Source organism: Tyto alba, unplaced genomic scaffold (assembly GCF_018691265.1).
Source record: "Tyto alba isolate M040663 unplaced genomic scaffold, T.alba_DEE_v4.0 Super-Scaffold_6, whole genome shotgun sequence".
In the NCBI taxonomy this organism is placed as follows: Eukaryota; Metazoa; Chordata; class Aves; order Strigiformes; family Tytonidae; genus Tyto; species Tyto alba.
In genome coordinates, this window is record NW_024881327.1 from 24,611,707 (window position 1) to 24,630,523 (window position 18,817).

Consider the following 18,817-nt stretch of genomic DNA (forward strand, 5'->3'; position numbering starts at 1 on the left):
TTCCTTGGCATTTAGCTAAATTAGGTTATTTTTAGTAACCTATGATTAGATATTCAGTTTGGGGTGTGCTGTGATAGCATTTTGAAGAGGGAAAGCAAGATTCAGCAAATGTCAGCTGACTATAATTTTCGATTAAGATGTATGAATTTACTCAGTCTTTTTCTAAACCTAGTAAACATTTAGCTATTAAAAATAATGAGAATATGCAATAAGGAGTTTAGGGAGAAGTTTGGGATATTATCTTTAACTGATGTGTGAATGGACCTGATTCTATTTTACATAAAGGCATGATTTAGTTATTAAATTGTTATGGACATCGGAAGCATTTTTTATAGCAATCTCTATAGTATCCTTTGTCTTCCTGAAAACCTAAAAATACAGTTGTTGCTTATTAGTAATATGACAGATTCTTTCTTTCTTATGTACATCATTAAAGTTTGATGTAGTTATTGTCCAGATTGGTAACTAAACAGGAGTCACTGTTCACATATTTCAAGACGTTTTTAACTGTGTTTTTACTGAGTATTTATTTCAAAATGATTGGTGAGTAGTGAAATGGCTTTGTAGCATGAAAGGATGTGAAGGACCAGTAAATACTCCAGAATTGGGGTCAAATATCTCCTCTGTAATATATTGAGAGTTGTACACCTCATTGCCATTTGCATGGAAAAAAGTTGTTCATGATGATCAAAGTGGCTCTGGGTTGTGAAAGTCATGGGTCTGAAGGGGATGGAGAACAGCTTGTAGGCAGCAAATTGTTCCTAGGTATATCCTGGGGTGAATTTTAAAGTCCCAATCACTCATTTGCTTATGGACAAGTCTTTCCCAGCTCAGTGCCCTGAGCTGGGAGAGCTGTGGTGGGTAGGTGGTGGGACTGAGAAGTTGGGAGGAATCTGAACAACTGAGTCTCTGCGTCACTCCCATGAAATTTGTGCTGGAACTTTGATGTCTCGAGGGATTTAGCATTAGTGGCTTTTACTGCACTGTATTGCCATACTTGATCCTGCAAGTATGTGTGTACATACTCAGTATTAGTGAGCACTCTAATTAAACAGACATGAAAATACCAAATAATAAAAATAATTATTCTATCTCAAGGGGTGACTTCTTCAGCTCTGTCTTCTGGGCTTTAAATTATATAATGACCTCATCTGACCTCATTTGCAGATGAAAATACTTGACACCTGAGACAGCTGAACTATAAGGTAGACAACAAACTAGAACCCAGAATGTATTTTCTCATTTAACTCTGAAGTTTCTTATAGACTATAAGAAAATGTAACACAGATAGCTGCCCACCTTTTTGATTTAGATTTATTTAAAAGTCCTGAAGACAAATTACTGTTCAACTCATGGTTCTTCTCAGTCTAACTTCTGTTATGGTAACCTGGTTTTGTTTTTTTTAAGATACTGTTGTTCAATAAAAAGAATTCACAGAAAGTTTGCTGTCTAAATAAAACCTGAAAATTATTTTAGACATATATGTCAATAATCAACATGGAAAATGAACATCCAAAGTTTTTGACCTTGCTGTGCTTCTTCAGAAATATTAATGTTCTTAATTTGAAACAAGAAAATAGCCAAATTAGTTATATCAGATGACTCCTTTGAACAATTGAGCACATGTATCAATGTGTGCAGCCTTGGGAAAAATTAATGCAAGTGGTTACATTCATGTAACAGAAAATATTCAAATATCTTTCCTTCACCATAAATTTACGTGCCTGTAAACTTCTTTTCTTTTGAACCTTGTACCTGTTGACCTCCATCATAAATTCCATAATCAGAGCACTTAGACAAGATAAGTTTGTATATTTGGCCCTAATTCATTAAGATCTCTGTAACACAAAACAATTCTCTCTTAAAAGAAAATTAAAAGCAAAGATAACAGCTTGGATAGACAGTTTTTGAATAGGCAAGGTTTATAGTATATATTTTCAATTGTTGAGCTTAAAATCAATTTTTAAATTATTCTTTAGGTGGTGGAACAATAGAAGTATGCCCATTTTGGCTTTTTCATAAATCTCAGAAGTTAACTAATTTTTATTCCTTCAATTGTCAAATGTGGTAAGCCAAATTTTATATTATATTTTTCTGTTGTTCTTAACATTATTTTTTTTTGCTGGAATGTATCATCTTTGATAGAAAGCTTCCCTGAGGAGGGCAGTAGCAGAAGGAAGAAGAGAACTTACAGTTTTTCTTTTCTCAGACAGGAGATACATTTTAGAGTATTCTCTTTTTTTCTTTTAGACATCTGGTTCCATTTTCTGTTGTTTGTTTGTCTGCAGAAAAATTAAAATATGTTTTTTATGTTGGTGTTCTGTTCCTTTTGCAAAAGAAAAAGGGAAAAGACAAAAATAAAGTAATATAAGGGTAAGAGAAATTGAAATAGCATAACCAGAAGGGCTTGATTTTCTTCCTAATAGGAAGGAGCCTCTGGAGGTGTCTGCTCCAACCCCTCACTCAAAGTGGGGTCAACTAGAGCAGATTGCTCAGGTCCTGACCACTTGGGTTTTAAATATCTCCAGAGATGGTTATCAGTGTGAATACTTAGTAAGGACTTTAAGCTTGGCTGTGTACACAGGTGTATTTTTTATGTAAGTATATATATGTGTATACATATGTATATGTACATGTATACATATGTGTGCATATATATATAAAAAAATTATAGCCAAAACCAAATTTATGTAGAATTTTCTTATGCAAACTAGATATAGTAGGATTGTGAATATTATTTTTATGGAAATAATTACTGATATTGAATTTGAATATGTTTTTGCACTGATGACTGCAGCCCATATTTCACCATTGATATTTGTTGATGCTTTTAGAAACTACTTATTTTAAGAACAGTCTGTTGGTAGTGAATTTCAAATCCACTATTACCATAATTGCTTGTTTCTCTTGAATGAGGAAAATTGCTTGTGTTGAAATTAGAAATGCCTAGAGTTTTATCTCTGGCATGTTGTACATCTGCCATTGAACACAGATACAGAGGTTTGCTTTACACTGTGTGTATCTACATTAACACCAGTTTAACTCATACAATGTATTCTTTACTTCTAGTATTCACTTTCCTCTAGGATCTTTTTCTTACTCTGATTCATATTTCCTGTTAGCTATTTTATTATACCTTGTGTCAAAATCCAGTAGGTTTAGCTTAAATGTGCTGAACTTTAAGAAAGTTTGTAAACAACTTCTTACCTCTGAATCTCTAGTGGTTCTCCCGCCCTCTAGCTCACTCTTTATGAGCTCTAGGCTTTCCAGTGTAGGTAGGTCTTCCTGGTGAGAGTTTCATAGTCTGTTGCACTAGATCTTAACTATGACAAATCCTCTTTAATGCTACAATAAATAAATGTTCCAACTTTAACATCACTGTACTTGTGGAACATTTGCCTCATGATCCAAAATTTCACTTTGGATAAGGGAGAGTCAGTGGTGAGATTCAAAAAGAAAATTTCATTAGACTGAGTGAGAAAAACCTAGAGTAGTAGTATGGAAGATTGTTGAAAAGTGTTCAGCTGAGAGATCTAAGAGAAAATGGAAGAGGCAAGCTGAACTGGTGAGAAATTTGCCTATCCAAAGCAGTTGGAGTTATATTATTACAGCTGTAAAACTGCAACTTATTAAAGAGCATCCAACAACCTTAATTTTGTATTATTAACATCTTTGTTAATGTGTCACAAAATATGAACCTGTGTTTTTTCTCAAAAAATTTCTCTGTAAGACACAAACATGTAATGGGCATGGGACCTTGCTTTGGATTCACTGGTTCAGCCTAGAGCATTTAACCCACTTCTGAGCAGTCCTGAGAGTCCCAATGCACTGGAAATTGTACTGTTAGATTCATTACACACTTTTTTTTTCATCTGCAGATAAATGGCAGATAATCCTTTTCATTTTGCTTGAATTGTTTATCTTTGGATAATGCTGTTTTAACAGAGAGAGGTGACAGCTCTCAACAATAATGTACTAAAATAAGAAGTTTTTGCTGAAAGGATGATCTCAAAGAGTTGTACCCTCCACAGCAGAAGCTGGACTTGGAGGATTCCATCTGCAAAGAAAAATCTACATTTTATTTCCATTACATACATGTATGCAGGATATGTCAGTGCCTTCCTGGACACTTCCAAACCTTAAGTCACTGGCAGCTTAATTGGATACGTAGCTAAAGGTTTTTTAAAAGCTTTTGTGTATTGTGTGAGAATTGGTAGCTGGTAAAGGAAATAGACCTGAATTAGTTTTCAAATACTGGGAAGATATCTGCATGAGCTCAAGAGTAATCTGTTTTATTCTTCCTGTACACGTGTACTTAGAAACGGTAATTTCCAAGGTTGGATATGTCTTTCCAGGCAGGTTACAGATGCTGAATAGGAAAGTATCATCATAAAATTGGGAGACCAGATGGTGAGTTTGGAATTGAGATATCTCTGGAAAATGCTTTGGAGAAGGTCAATTGACTATAACAGTCTTATTCACACTATGACTACTATAGAGAAAGAAAGGGGATAAAAAGGTGAGATACAAACACACCATACACGAGTCCTTTGAAAGATAAGCTTTCTGAATTCAGAAATAAGAATATTATAATGAAAAAATGCTCAATCACAAGGTTTGGTTCTGATTAAGACTTTTTCACCAACTTGGGAAATACATTTTTACATTTCCTTCCTTGAAGGAAGTGGACTTAATAAAGTCCTCCAATGCATTTACAACACCCTAAGTGTGCATTAGGTGTTATTTCTCTCTCTAGTCTCAAATAAATACCTAGTACAGAAGCCATTTTGATTAATTTTTGCTTTTCATATATTCAGTTACATTCCAGAAATACTTGCTCACTTTGCTCTCAGTACTTTTTTACAGGTGCATCAAAATGGGATTCCAAATGACACTGTTAATGGTTCATTCCCACTAAGAAGCACAGCTATCTCAGTAGTCATTCTCTCTAGACTCTTGATGATAAAGTATTTGTCTTTATCAATGGGACAAAATAATTTTCAACTCTTTATATATAAAGTATATGCATAACAATGTCAAAAATACTTTTAATCCTGTCTACACCAGGAATGAAAACATGCCCCTTACTATCCAGAAAGCAGACTGGTTGACAAAAGTCATTGTCTGGAATGCCTCAGATTTCATGGCTCATGGCTATAACGGACACCAACAGCTTTTCTTTAAATGGAAACACTACATTAGAACCTTAAATCTAAAAGGCATCAGGAATACAATCTGGTTAATTTACATTGTTTCCAAAAGGACCTCCTGTAGCTAGAAAATTAGTTTTTCACTAGAGTTGGATAGAAAATGGAATTTCTTCTTTGTAGGAAAAAAAAAAAAAATTAGGTTTGGAAAAAAATTATCCTAATTCAGGACCAAAAATAATAGCCACAGTTTTCTGGCTTTCCTTGTATTATGGGATGGCCTTTTCTCATTTCATGTCATCTTTTCAAGATGCTTCCAGTTAGGAGTGGGGAGGAAAGGAGGTGTAAGGGATTTTACAACTATGTTATTTTTTCTATTCTCTGAGAGTGGAGAGCAGAAATGATTTTGGGGGAGGAATGGAAGGGTGATTAAATTTCCATATAGAAGACCTCAATTTTGGAAAAGACAAAAAAAAAAATCCATTAGGGAAAGAAAAGTCTATGTAAAAAGAAGAGTCTAGACCTTTACACCTTAGGTTACTTTTCTTCATTCCAATAAGCAATTTATATGATATTGAAATCGGGATGGTATAATATCTTTCAGACTACTAAATTTTGAGATCCAGCAGACTTACTGATCAGAATTGCTAGGTATCATGGCTCTGATTTTCTTCTAAAAAAATCTATTCTAGAAATGCTTTTTGGCTTAAAACCTCTTCTCTTTCCAGTGGGCATTTATAAATTCAATGGCTGTTGTAACTCTGGAATGATGCTGGGGTGAAGGTGATAGATTATCATAACAGCTAGTAATAATTTAATGCTGATCATTAATATAGTAAAATATTATTAATAAAATTACAGTAAAGTAGTATAATTATGCTATAAGTACTTGAAAAACTAGTATTTCTCTGTTTTATTGGTTATCCATCAATGCACAATAGTACAAAAATATAAAGTTGGGTATTTTAAATTGGTTTTGATTTGATAATTAATTTGGATGTAAATAATATAGATCTTACTTAAGATCTATATCTGGATAACTGTGGATCAGTTTGGATCCTGTCACTTCCCCTTTATTATCCTTGAGGAATAGGCTAAGTTGATCCAAGGCTCAGCACTGGAAATTAATGAAATACAAATGCAAACAAACTAAAACCCATTGTATTCGCATGTTGGCTACCAGTAAAAGCCCTTCTTTGTATGATGATGAGCACTGGTAATGCAGCTACTTTTTGAGGACTAGAAAGTAAAAGAACTCCATGCTCTTTTATGTTTTCTAACAATAAATTAAGGCATATGGACAAAGTTTGGGATCATATCTTAGGAACCAATAATATTTTCACAAAACAAGCAAGACTTTGGATGTCTCTAAACGAACAACTTGCCAACTTTATGGTTTGGGGCATAGAGTGTATTGAGATCTGATAATACTGCTGGACAGTATCACAATTTTTGTAACACGTTAAATGTCTTTTAAAGAAAAGATGTTAACAAAAATAGCAGTATTACACATTTTCACTGACAGTTAACTATAATGAGCATATCTGACATACGTCAGAATCTACAAAGGAGAAAAGAAAATAGCTTGCTAAAGGGATAATGAAACTGATCCCCACGGGAAAGAGGAAATCCTTATCAAGTCACAAGAATGACTTCAGGTACTTGGCTTTATTAACTTCTTGTGTGGATTTTCTTCTATCAGAAATCATTAACTTTTTGCAGTGTATATTTTATATCTACTATACATTGTAGCTTCTATTTCTTTGCATGCATAAGGAAAAGAAAATCAATCTTATTTCTGTTTTCTATTTCTACTTTGGTCTTCTGTAAGTTCCTCTATTATGAGGCACAATGAATAAATATTCTCCTTCTTCATGATACTGTTGATTTTTATATGGCTCTAAATCCTCCTCTTCCCAGGCAGGATATCTTAGCCTATTTCATGGCTCCTCAAATGAAAGCTATACCATACTTATAATTCTCTTTGTTTTTTTGCTATACCTTTTCCTGCTCCATTTCTCTTTCTGCGATGAAAAGACGATAACTACATACAGTTTTCCATTCATGGCATAATGAGAACTTAAAAAACATTACTATGCCACCTTATGCTCAGTGTCTCTTTTTCCTACTGTGCTACATACTTTCTAATTTTCACTGAGTTAGAAATTCATTTCCAGATTACCAGTCATAGTGATTCTTTGTTTGGGTTTGGTTTGCCTTTTTTTTCCTGATTGGTAGCAGATATCATAGTCACTTTTATTACGCACTTACATTTAGAATTATACTTTCATAACTGCATGTCATTATATTTATTGACATGGAATTTCATATACACTTTTATCTCTTAGATGTCCACTGATATTGGGTCCCTCTGTATCATTATCAAACTTTGTCATTTCACTGCTTTTCTCCTTAATAATCTAAAAAACACAGGTTCTAATAGCTGCCTTTGCAAATGTATTAATAATTTTCATTTTTATTAAAGAAAATGTATATATATATTTTCACTTTCAGCTTTCTGGATTGTTTGTTTGTTTAATTTTAATTTTTCATTAGATATTCGCCAATTTACTGCATATGGAGATCAGACTTGCAAGTATATAGTTCAGGACCAAGTGGTCTTTATTTGATTTGATTTTAAAACTAGTTTTTGGTGTATCCCACCATTGCTCACAACACTCCAAGGCTGAGGGCGCAGAGCAATTTCCAGTTCCTCCAGCCTTCTCATTGTGCAGAGATGCCACCTGTGAGGCCTAGTAATGAGATGGGGATTTGTGGGCCAAAAATCCTTCTGTTTTCTATTCCTTTTCATGATCAGAGAGAAAAAGATTGGAAAAAAAGAGTCTCTTTCTTACCCTAGAAAGGCTGCACTTCCCACACCTACTCCAAGACGTGGTCAGGATCCCTTCTAGCTCTGCGAATCTTCCTTTTCAAGTAAAACCCATCTTTCACTTCAAAGGCATGTTCCATTAGCTTGGAAGAACATCCCTTTTGCAGCTCCACAGATTTTCCCACTCAGTCTTGCAGGCATTATAATAGTTCCTTTTTGTTCCCATATACAGAAAGGGTAACTTTGGGTACTTTTCAGAGTTACAAGTTCAGTAATTTCTCATTTGAGTATTGATATTCAATTCTAGCAGCTAGTTCCTGACCACTTTATTTTCTTGTCTTGACCCCTCTTCTAATTGACATTTCAGTACAGATCAGTTCTTCAAACTTATCTGAGGGTTGTTGTCTGTTGCCATTTTTTTTTAGTTGATCTACAGCTGGTCAACAATTAGTGGTGCATTGAAACAGTTTCTTTTTAAAATCCTCTATTATAAGGTACATGCTGGTATGAATGTATATTGCATTTAGTTCATATCTCTGTAATAAATGCAGATACCAAACCACACTGTCCAGTGTAATACATCGTTCTGGTGTGTGTTGAAGGCACGGTGTAATGCCGTTCTAATACTAACGTTTGAGATTGTCCTATAATGTTTTTTAATATTGCCTATTATTTAAAAGTATTTTACCAGAAAATGAGGATGAATAATAATGGCAGAAAACACTTTTTATTATGATTCGCGTTCTAGAATGTCACACTCTTATGTTACATAAAAATATTTCAATTTAAAAATGAAATAATTTTTTTATAAAATAAAATGGCTATATTTTGTCCGTAGCTGTTATTCATTCTCCTTCATTTGGAAAACTTTTAAAATTGGCACTTGCTGTGTTAGTATATTGCCAGAAACTTCCCCTATTGCTTTTAGTAATCCTAAGTAATGTGATGTATCATTCAGTTCTGATCCACCTAGGACTGTATAATAAATACATTCAGAAACTTTCCCTATCTTCTTTGACTCTGTATGACCAGACTTTTAAGTCTCTGAAAACTTTCCATTCAGATATTTATAGCTGAATCAAACTGTTAGCAAAATGTATATTAATTATCTCACAGGTGACAGCAATTTCTAATGAGACAAACTAAGATCCTAAATGTTATCTATCCAACATTGCTGCTAGTAGTACTTTCTTGGAATAAAACTCCATCAACAAAGAAAGTGTAAGGAAAGAGAGGGGTTAGGATTTTTTTTTTTTTGTCATTCACTTTTAATACTTTTTGTTTTGAAAGGCCTGCAGAATGAAGTAGGAAAGAAAAATTTTAGGTAAGCAGTGTCTAGTAAGCTGTACTGTCTTTACAGTTATATGGATTGCATTGATTTGAGTCCTTAAAATATAATTTTTAAGGTAGAGCTATATATATGATGCACCTGAGCCTGTCAGTTTTAATATACCTGTTTTTACTCGTGTAAGCAGGACTTCCTTAGCTTTTCTTCAAAATTAGGTTATCAGGTATGCATTGCATACTTTCATGAAGCCACAACTATTCTGTTGGAGCCAGAGAGACTTGGTCTATGGGTTTCAGTGAAGTATTAATTACTTACCACCTTTTACTGCTACACAAAGACTACTTCTATTTCTGTCCACTAATTCATGGCTGAAAAAACAGTAAGAGATCTCCTCAAAGAAAAGGACAACTACCATGTGAAAAGACACTATTGGGCTACATTTTTGTTTTTCTGTACAAGAATCAGAAACAGCTATATTACTGGTCTGTGTTCACATTTATAACATACAAGTGGATCACATGCATACACATGCAAACCTTACCATTAAAACTTCTGTGAAAGATTTCAACTTCTTTATCATTTCATTCTGAAGACATACTTGTCTTACAAATACTAAGCTTCTTCTGATTTTTAGAATAAAGTTGTAAATGATTTCAAAATAGTTATTAGTTCAAACAGTTTTTAATATTTCATCCTATGTGATTATGTCTTATATATCAGAGAAATTAGGGAAAATGCATCTGGTATTCAGTAGATTAATACCCTACAACAAATAATCCTTATATTTCTATTCTAGGACATCAGGGTTTATCATGGTTTATATCTTTGCACTACAAAGGCTGTTTATATAGATACTGAAGGCAAGGTAAGTCTCCACTCCAGTAAAATCCAAAGGGCAGTATATGTCCAGGAAATAAGAGAAGGAGGGATTGTAAATTCCAAAACAGGAGATATTTTAAAATAACTAGCTGAGTGAAGACCTAGAGGCTTATATTTTATCTCAAATTGTTTGTAAACAACATCCTGTCTCAGAGTTTGGTTTGGAGTTACTGAAACAGCTGAATGTAAGCCAGACCAGGAAGATGTGAGATGAGTTTATAGGAAACAGACCCTGTTCTCTTAGACTTCCTTAAACAAAGTTTGCTGACTGGGGTCACAGACCAACAAAGATAAAATAATGATAACAAGATAAATATTTCTGCTTGATCTCTGTTGCTTACATATGCCTGCTATGTAAAAAATGTAATGAAACAGTCTTTCATCTCTGTGCAAGCTCGTAAGCTAACACTTTGCCTTATTTTTTCACTGAAAAGATTTGCATCCCGTGTGAAGCTTTAGCAAAATCTGAATTCCACTGGCAGGATGGCAGGGGCTGTACTGCCTGGGCCACCCCCTCTGAAACTCTCCTGCCACTTATACTTTAGTCAACTCTCCCATGTTATTTCTGGCTTTCTCCTTTCCAAAACTCTTCTAGTTATTGAAATGCGGAGGTCATGTGTGGTGCAATGAATTGTCAGTATGGTAGATCTGGTGGGGGCAGCAGGGATGCCACACATGGATCAGTGGCTGTCTTCACCTTGTCCAGCCAGAGATGCCACCAAGGTGTCATCCAGCATGGTGGTGACTTATTTAGGCCCACTTTTTCTAAAGCTATTCCATTCTAATGACATGGCATTCACTGCCCCGTCCCATATGGTGGCTGCTGCTGCTGAACGGCTCTATGTTTTTCTCCTTACCACTTTCTTCTACTTGGAAAACCAGACTGGGCTCTGCTCCTGTGTCCTGGAAGGCTGAGGGAGCACCTGGAGGACCAGAGAGACCTGATTGTATGCCTCTGCTTCCCCACTCTTGTAACTGGGATGTCTTTGTGTCCCATCCTGTGCCCTAGCAGGGGATCTGGGTCTCTGACAGTTCTGGATAGTCACAGATACAGACATTCAAGTTACTGTCCTTCCTCCCCTTTCCACTCTCACTCTAGCTCCAAATCCTAGAAGCCTGCTGGAAACAGTTTAGTTTGAGCTCCTCAGAAAGAAATCACAGGAATCCTCCCTGAAGGAGAATTTTAGAAAATCTAATTATAGGAGAGCCTACCATTTCATCTTATACATCATTTCACTTTGTGTTTTATCAGTTGCAACTATCAGTTCTGTGAGACTCAATAAAAATCTTCAAAAAGTAAACAAGCATAAAAGCTTGACCTATTTTTCATTTCCATTATATTTTACAGTGAAAGGAGACAGGCAGTAAATTATTGCAAAATCCATCTAAAATGACATCTTGTTTTGTAAACACTGTGAAGCATCACAGAGGGTGGTTGAAGGAGATTCTGCTTCAGCGCAATTTCCCACTGCTCAATTACATTTGGTCAAGAATTGCCTGCTGGGTCAATATTCCTTAATTCACACCCAGGATCAGGAAATTTTGTCCAAAAGAAGTCTTTATCATTCATATTCTGTTTCAAAGCTTTGTTCTTCAGAAAGTTAATAGTACTAAGCAGTACTGAGTTTAGTGCTATTGAAAAGTAAAAGCAAAATATGAGTGAATTAGGGGAGCAGATGAGTGGACTGTATCATACTGACAGATGTTTTGATCAGAAGAAAAGGTCTTTTCACTCTACAAAACATTTCAACAGAGTACTAAGAGTTCATCTGCCTGTCTTAAAAATCTGGAAAAAAACAGATATAGAGGATTCTGGTTGTAGGATGGTAATGATGGAAAGGGAGAAAGGGGAATGCTTCTTCAATTGGTGAAGAGTACAAAAAGACTTGAGAGGGAAATTTCTCAGAGGATAAAAGATGCTGCATGTCAAGAAAAAAGTGAGCAACAATAGCAGAAAGGCAGTGATCAAGGCAGGAACACTTTCTCTGTAAAGTGGCAGCGCACTTTGTTCTCTGTCAGAGAAAGGAGCAGTTATGAATCTCATTCAGAGGTCTGGAGTGGTGAATCCTCCAAAGCACAGATTATGTGACTGCATGTGATTGCAAAGGAAATAGGTTATCCTGAATACAGAGGCAGAAGAGAGAAGAAAAAAATTGTTGTCAGCCCATAACTGTCAATCAATTATGGCAGGAAAATAATTTCTAATCTGAATTATGGCAGATAATGCAGACTTTGAGGAGTGGGGAGGGAGCGGAAGAAAAGAAAGCTTCCACCAAACTATAGGCTCCTCCACGTGCCATGGGAATGAGGGGATTTCAGGGACTGGTAGCTGAAGCTGCCTGGAGAGGGACCATATGTAAGGTAAATTTTTCATACTCAGTGCTAACATAAACTCATATTTTAGAGAACAATGAAAGTGCCCTTGTCATATATTTATTTGTCTTGCATTTCAAGCAAAGCATTTGATATTTTCCTGTTTAATCATTTTTTCTGCAGTCTATGAGGCAGCCAAAACTAGTGATAGCACAAGTAAAACAGAAGGGTTCCTAAAGTATAATTTATTTGTTTTTCATCCCCCATGAAATATAACTCTCCACATCCAAAAAATGAAAAACAGTAAGGGATCTGTTCTCCCCCTTCTGCACACGTGTAACTCCATTTAGCAGCAGCAAGATTAACACACACCGATTAACTCTTTGAATGCCTGTCTTCTGCATATTGAGAGCAGCCTAAATCTTAGGTAGATGGATGCATGTGTGTCATTAGGAAATTGCATTTTTTAGCTTTGTACACTTAATATTACTGGTGTCTTTTCTTAATTTTTGTCAAAAAATCTCCTATATGGCTGTAGCAATTGTGTTTAATTTTCAGTAAGTAGATGGAGCTACCGCCCTAGTAGGGGAAGAGTGAAGCTGCAAATGCTTCACTCAGGTGCCACTCCAAGCACTGCTAATGGAGGGCAGTAGAAACTTTGAGCCCCTTTTAGTAGACCTGCCCCTTTTCAGAAGTCAAAACAGAACACAGTAGTGTTATAAAACTAATGTAATTTTTTCTGAAGAGCTTTAGGGCCCATCAAGAAAAGGTGCAGCAGAAGTTAAAAGTATTATCATTAATAATTTGCACTCTGTGGTAATTTTGGACCACACACACTTAGAAATAGTAAAAGAACATAAATATGAAACGAAGTCACAATAAGAATGTAAATGCACTGCAAATTTATACAATAATTTGACTTTACATTTTAATATTTAGGCTTGCTCTCATATTCGACCAAGAAAAAAAAGAGAATCTTAAAGTTGTATTAACTTCTTACTACCAAGTTTTGCCTCTGAAAGCAGATAATTTTTTTTGGCCTGGTTCTGTGTGTTATTTTCCACTTTCCTCAGCCTCCCATGTGCTAATGACTTGTGCATGGAATTCTCTTACCCTATGAATATATTTTCTTTTTAAGCACAGTCTCCACAGAGGTGGAAAATGTGAATGTGAAATGAAGCTTGCCATCCTCAAAGAAGGTTAAAGATCCAGGATCATGTACAACTCTATTCTGAAAGTCAGTTTGTCAAGACATAATTTACAGAGGTTCAGTTGCACAGGCATAATTCCGCATTTCTTTCAAGATGAATACTTTTATACCTTCAGGCATGTGATTTGTCAAGGCAGCTTTGTGGCCTGGTGGGCAATCAGAATTTGCCTTAGTGGACTGAAATGACCCAGAACAAACTCAGTACTTAATCTTCTTTATTGCTGAAATCAATAAGCAGATCCATGTTAAGTGCTGACAGTTCTTATATAGGGAGTGAAAAGTAGAAGCGTCTGCTTCTTGAACCTCTAATGTTTTACGGGCCAGAAGTTTTGTTTTGTTATTTGACAAAGAACTTGTTAATTTTGATTTATAATGCATAAATTAATATGAGGTATTTTCTTTGTGCTAATTTGCACATGTAGTGTCACAAGATTAATGTATCTCAAATGCCATCATCCAGAAGGCCCGATACATCAGTCAGTGAGAAATACTCACCTAGATAATCAAAGTGAATAGTGAGCTCTGACAGAGCCTGACAGTCCAGGAAAGCAACCGTTACGGCTCACGAGATACCCTTCTGGAGACCCCCATTCTAAATAAGGGTTTCCTCCTTTCTTTACATTATTAGATCCCTAATATACTCACCAAGCTTTTTTTTCAGGTTTTATAGTGTATTTGAGGTAATGAATATGCCAAAAGCTTAAATTAGTTTTCCTGGGGTTGTATTTTTTATTACCATACAACAGCTGACTTCCCCTGTAGTTTCATGTAACACTTGTAATTACAACTTGCTCTGAAGAGAGTGAAACAATAACAGTAAAAATGAGAGTCACTGAATGAGCCAAAGCTAGTCATAAGACAAGTAGTTTATAACTTTGGTAAATTTGAAATAACCCTCAAATTCTACTCTATCTCTTTGGCATACAGCCAAAATTGTGCAATCCATGGGTATCTCTGGATGCAAAAGAAATTCAAAATAATTTTGTGTGCAAAGCACCATAAGACATAATATCATTTAAACCCATGGAAATTATTATCCTATGACAGATATAGTGAAAGAGAGACTTATTGTCAAATTTTGGCTCTGGAGCTACTTGCCTGTCCATGCGCCTGTTTATACCATTTTTGTTTACTTGATATTGGAGAGTAATCAGAAAAAAGTTATAGTAAATTATGACTATTGTCAAGGTTTGTATGAAAAGTATTAAAACTTCAAGCAAAACAGTACTCTAAATTCCTGTCCTTCTGGTCCCGCAGTCTTATCTTGTTTTTACACTTTGGTTTAAACTGTTCCTTCCTTTCCTTTTTTTTTTTTAATTTCTTTTTCTTTTTTTTTTTTTTCCTTTTTTTTTTTGTTTTAATTTGGAGTTGATTCAGTAACTCTTTTTTTATTTCTTGCAGATGTTAAAATGATGAAACCCTCTCTCCCTCTGGAGCAGTGCACAGCAGCCATGACATCTCCTCTGGTCCTCCATGGAAGGTATGTTGCAGCCTGCTGCTGAACTGTTATGACATGTCTCTAGCAATCAGAAAGAAAAGCTGGGAAGAGCATGTGACCCAGTGGATGGGATTGGCTTTGGAATCTGTGGAGTACAATACAGCATGTCGTCATGGACTTGTAGCTGATAACTTGCAGACAAGTATGGAAAAAGATGAGGCTTTGAGCGTGGACCGGAAAGAAAAACGCGCTTCGTTTCCGGAGTGCTGTTATAGCGGAGAGCTGATTGGCTTCCCTGCAAAACAGCTGGGAAATGTTTCAAAGGAGGTGGATGAAAATGATAACCATGAGGATGAGGAGCATTTTCTGGAGGCCAGCACAGAAACTCTAGTCCACGTGTCTGATGAAGATGATGACTATTCAGCACTCAATCTGGATAGTGTTAATTACCACATCACTGCTGTAGGAAGGGAACTAAAAGATGAAGAAATGAGTTTAAATGGAGCAGGCTCCTTAACACAGATGATGCCAATAATAGAGGGTAACAAGGCAGATGAAGCATCTGGAATAATTGGAGATATATGTAAGGAAACTGGCTCTGACACAGTTCCTAAAGAGGAGATGGAAGAAGATGATGTTTGTGGCAGTATTGTCCAAAGCCTGGAGCTTTGTAATTATGAAGGCTTAAATAAAATAGTAGATGTAGAGAAAGAAAATCATTCTAATTCTCCAAATGTGAAAGAAATTATTATGCCTGGGAAGCAGCTGCTTCATACTGCTGTAATTGCACAACAGCGCCGGAAATCTGATGCTTTTAAAGACGGGCTTGGAAAGTCTGAGTGTAATGTAGTGGAGAGTGGGATTTCTTCTGAATCATGCTCCAGCAGTGATAGACAACTATGTTCAGCAGTGGAATCTGGCGACTGCCTTATGCAATCTTCTCCTTGCTCTCACATCCCAGCAGTGGAAAATGGTCTGGATGAAAGTGGTTTCACAGAACCACAAGTGGCCCCTGAGAACAAATGCCTTTCAAATGTCAGTTCAGCTGAAGACATTCAGTGTTTACATGTAAGGAATCATTTGACCACACAAGAATATTCAGACAGTCAAGTGAAACTGCGTAAAAGAAAGGTAGGATGCTCATAAACTGCAGAGACTTTTTTCTAATGTTTTCCCCCAATTTCTGATGAAGGTGATTCTGTGACTAATTGATTAGAGATAGAATGTGGTTTTCAGCCTTGTTTCATTAATTTTTCAGATTTTTCTTCAAATGGTTTTGAGAAAAATGTATCTATACAACAGCTGAGTTTCAGAAGCTGTTTTTAAGGTCTGAAAATGACTGAGCTGTGAATTTGGAGGGTATCTTACATTCGCTTTATATATATATTATTTCATATATGTTGTTCAAGGCTAAATGAATAAGTATCTTCTAAGAGTTTGGTTTTATTCTAGTTTTTCTGCTGTTATCAGGTGTCCAGGGGTTTGGAAGCCTTATTGAAAAAAAAAAAAAAACAGGGAAAAAGTGCAACAAAACTTTAAAAAAGTAGTGGAAACAATTTTCAGTAGTTCTTTGGTTTTCAGCTTAGACCCATGAGCATATGTTCTTGCAAAAAGAAGTATTGCCAAGTTTGAAACACTGTTTTGTAATTTTGAAGCAATGAGAGAGTTTCACTGTCTACACAAAGGAAGAGTATCATTACGAAATTTTAACGGACAGGATTCCCTGTTAATAAAACTCCCATTGGCTTTAAAGGACAGAGATATGCTGACTGTGGCACTACAGAATTCATCTTAAAAGTCTGTTTTTCCAAGCTGTGCTGATTATTCTTGTTAATAACCAATTTGTAATTGTTTTATTCTCTCTGGATTTTTTCATTTGAGATATTCCAGCTTCTTTTGTCTGTTGTTTGTTTTTTTTTTTTTTTTTTTATAAATATGGTTTCTATTAATTTTGTGGGAGTTCTTCTATCAGTTGTAGTGACTCAGTAGCTGTTTCACTAAAGCATAAATTCACATATATAAGGTACTGTATGCCAACACAACATCCTGAACTGCTGGCCATTGCTCCCTTGTGTAGGCCCTTTGGTAATATTAACACTCAATTCATATGGTTAGAAGCTGTAAGTAAATTCTGCAGAAGGTTTCAGGAGCCCTCCAAGCCAGTCTTCCTTTGGTAGTCCATACAATTACAGTTATTGTGGTAACTGTTCAACTGATCTTCCAGTAAGTATGGCTCTGAGTTACAATTAGGAAACAGAAATCTGGCTAGCAGTACCAGAAATGCTAAATTTACCCATCTGTAGAAAAAAGTTGAAGTTAAATAAAAAAAATTTAAAAATAACTGAATTAACATCATATTTGAGAATTAATTATTATAAAGGTACTCTCAGCTGCTCCACTTTAGCACCTAATTTTCTTTTTCCTAAGCATAGTTGCTAATATTGATGCATGCATTTTGTATTGTTAGCAAGATGTACCATGCTATATTTTTTAATAGCTTTGATCCTGCTAGTTTCCATGTATCTCCTTGTATCTTGTTTTGAGGTCAAGTACTCATCTTTTGAATGTACACTCATGAGAATTGTATTTGAGATTGTTTGTGCCATTAAATATTTAGACAAACAGAATATAAAAATTCCAGTAAGACTAATGGTGAGAAAAACAAAGGACATGAGCATAGAAAGGAGCAAAGCAAGGAAGCTTAAGAATTATGTCGCTGCAGCAATTTCAAAGTTGAGTGTTCTGTAAAAGGGGATGAAGTCTGCAAATCTGAAGAAATTACCTTGTACCACTTTGGTTAAAGAAGTCTTTACCAACAACTGTGAAATGTTTGGCAAAAGGGAAAAGATTTTATCTGCTGTTGCTTGTGGTATTATTTATCACTGAGTTCGCAAGACAATTCTACAAGCAATGTTGCTGTGTGCAGGATTTTATCACTTATATCTACTCATGTGCTATTTCACAAAAGCCCGTCTGTGTTGGTAATAATCTGTAATGAAAAATGTGCCTATGTTTACGAACTTTCCCTGAAAGCCACTTTTGTAATTTTAACAAAACATTAGAAAAACAACAGACTTGAAACTGAATCCATCCATAAAAGCCAAGTATTTGCTTTGCAGTGACAGGAAGACTTAAGGGATTGGGAATGGTATATAAAACCTTTTCTCTCAAGGTCAGCAGTTCAAACAGTGCAGTTAAGGCCTAAATCACACCACTGTCTGATTAATGCTCAGTGTCAATTATAGCTGCAGATAAATATGTGTTCATAAAGGTCAGAATATAGGAAAAGACACATGGAGATGAATTGCTGAAAGTATTTGGGCACCCAAACCTTGAGGTGGCACCTTGGGGGATCATAGAAAGGTGTTGAACTTCAGGTGCTTCCATGACAGCTAAGATCTTCGGACCTTTGAGTAGATATAATTCTGCTCTTGCTGGTATGAAATTATTCTGAAAGCCTGTTCCTCGTTAACATATTTTAAACTGATTTTAATTGTGGCAATAGAGCATGACCTGCCCTCTTATCTTTAGATCAGCTGTCTTCAAACTGAAGCTGAGGTGAGACAGTGTGGATCTGTTGTGCTTGCTCTGCAGATGAATGTAGGTTTGAGGGCTTAAGGGCTTAAAGTTTAGCATCTTTGACCAGCACTAGCTCCATTTCAGTAAATTGCTTTAGTCGTGATGGATGTACTGACACTGAAGATGCTTTTTG

The 18,817-nt window shown here is 35.6% G+C and overlaps 1 protein-coding gene across 3 annotated transcripts in view; it reads left to right on the top strand.

Moving 5' to 3' along the window:
- The window catches only part of DLC1 (DLC1 Rho GTPase activating protein), a 246,759-nt gene that overhangs the window by 12,168 nt on the left and 215,774 nt on the right, over positions 1–18,817 (top strand). For 2 of the 3 annotated variants that reach the window (XM_032998942.2, XM_032998940.2), the window contains exon 2: positions 15,069–16,236. In XM_032998942.2, coding sequence (XP_032854833.2) covers positions 15,181–16,236 — 1,056 coding nt within the window. In that variant the 5' untranslated portion in view covers positions 15,069–15,180. Of the gene's footprint in view, positions 1–1,979; positions 2,068–15,068; positions 16,237–18,817 lie in introns of all 3 variants that reach the window. The other variant, XM_032998941.2, reaches the window with a different exon arrangement.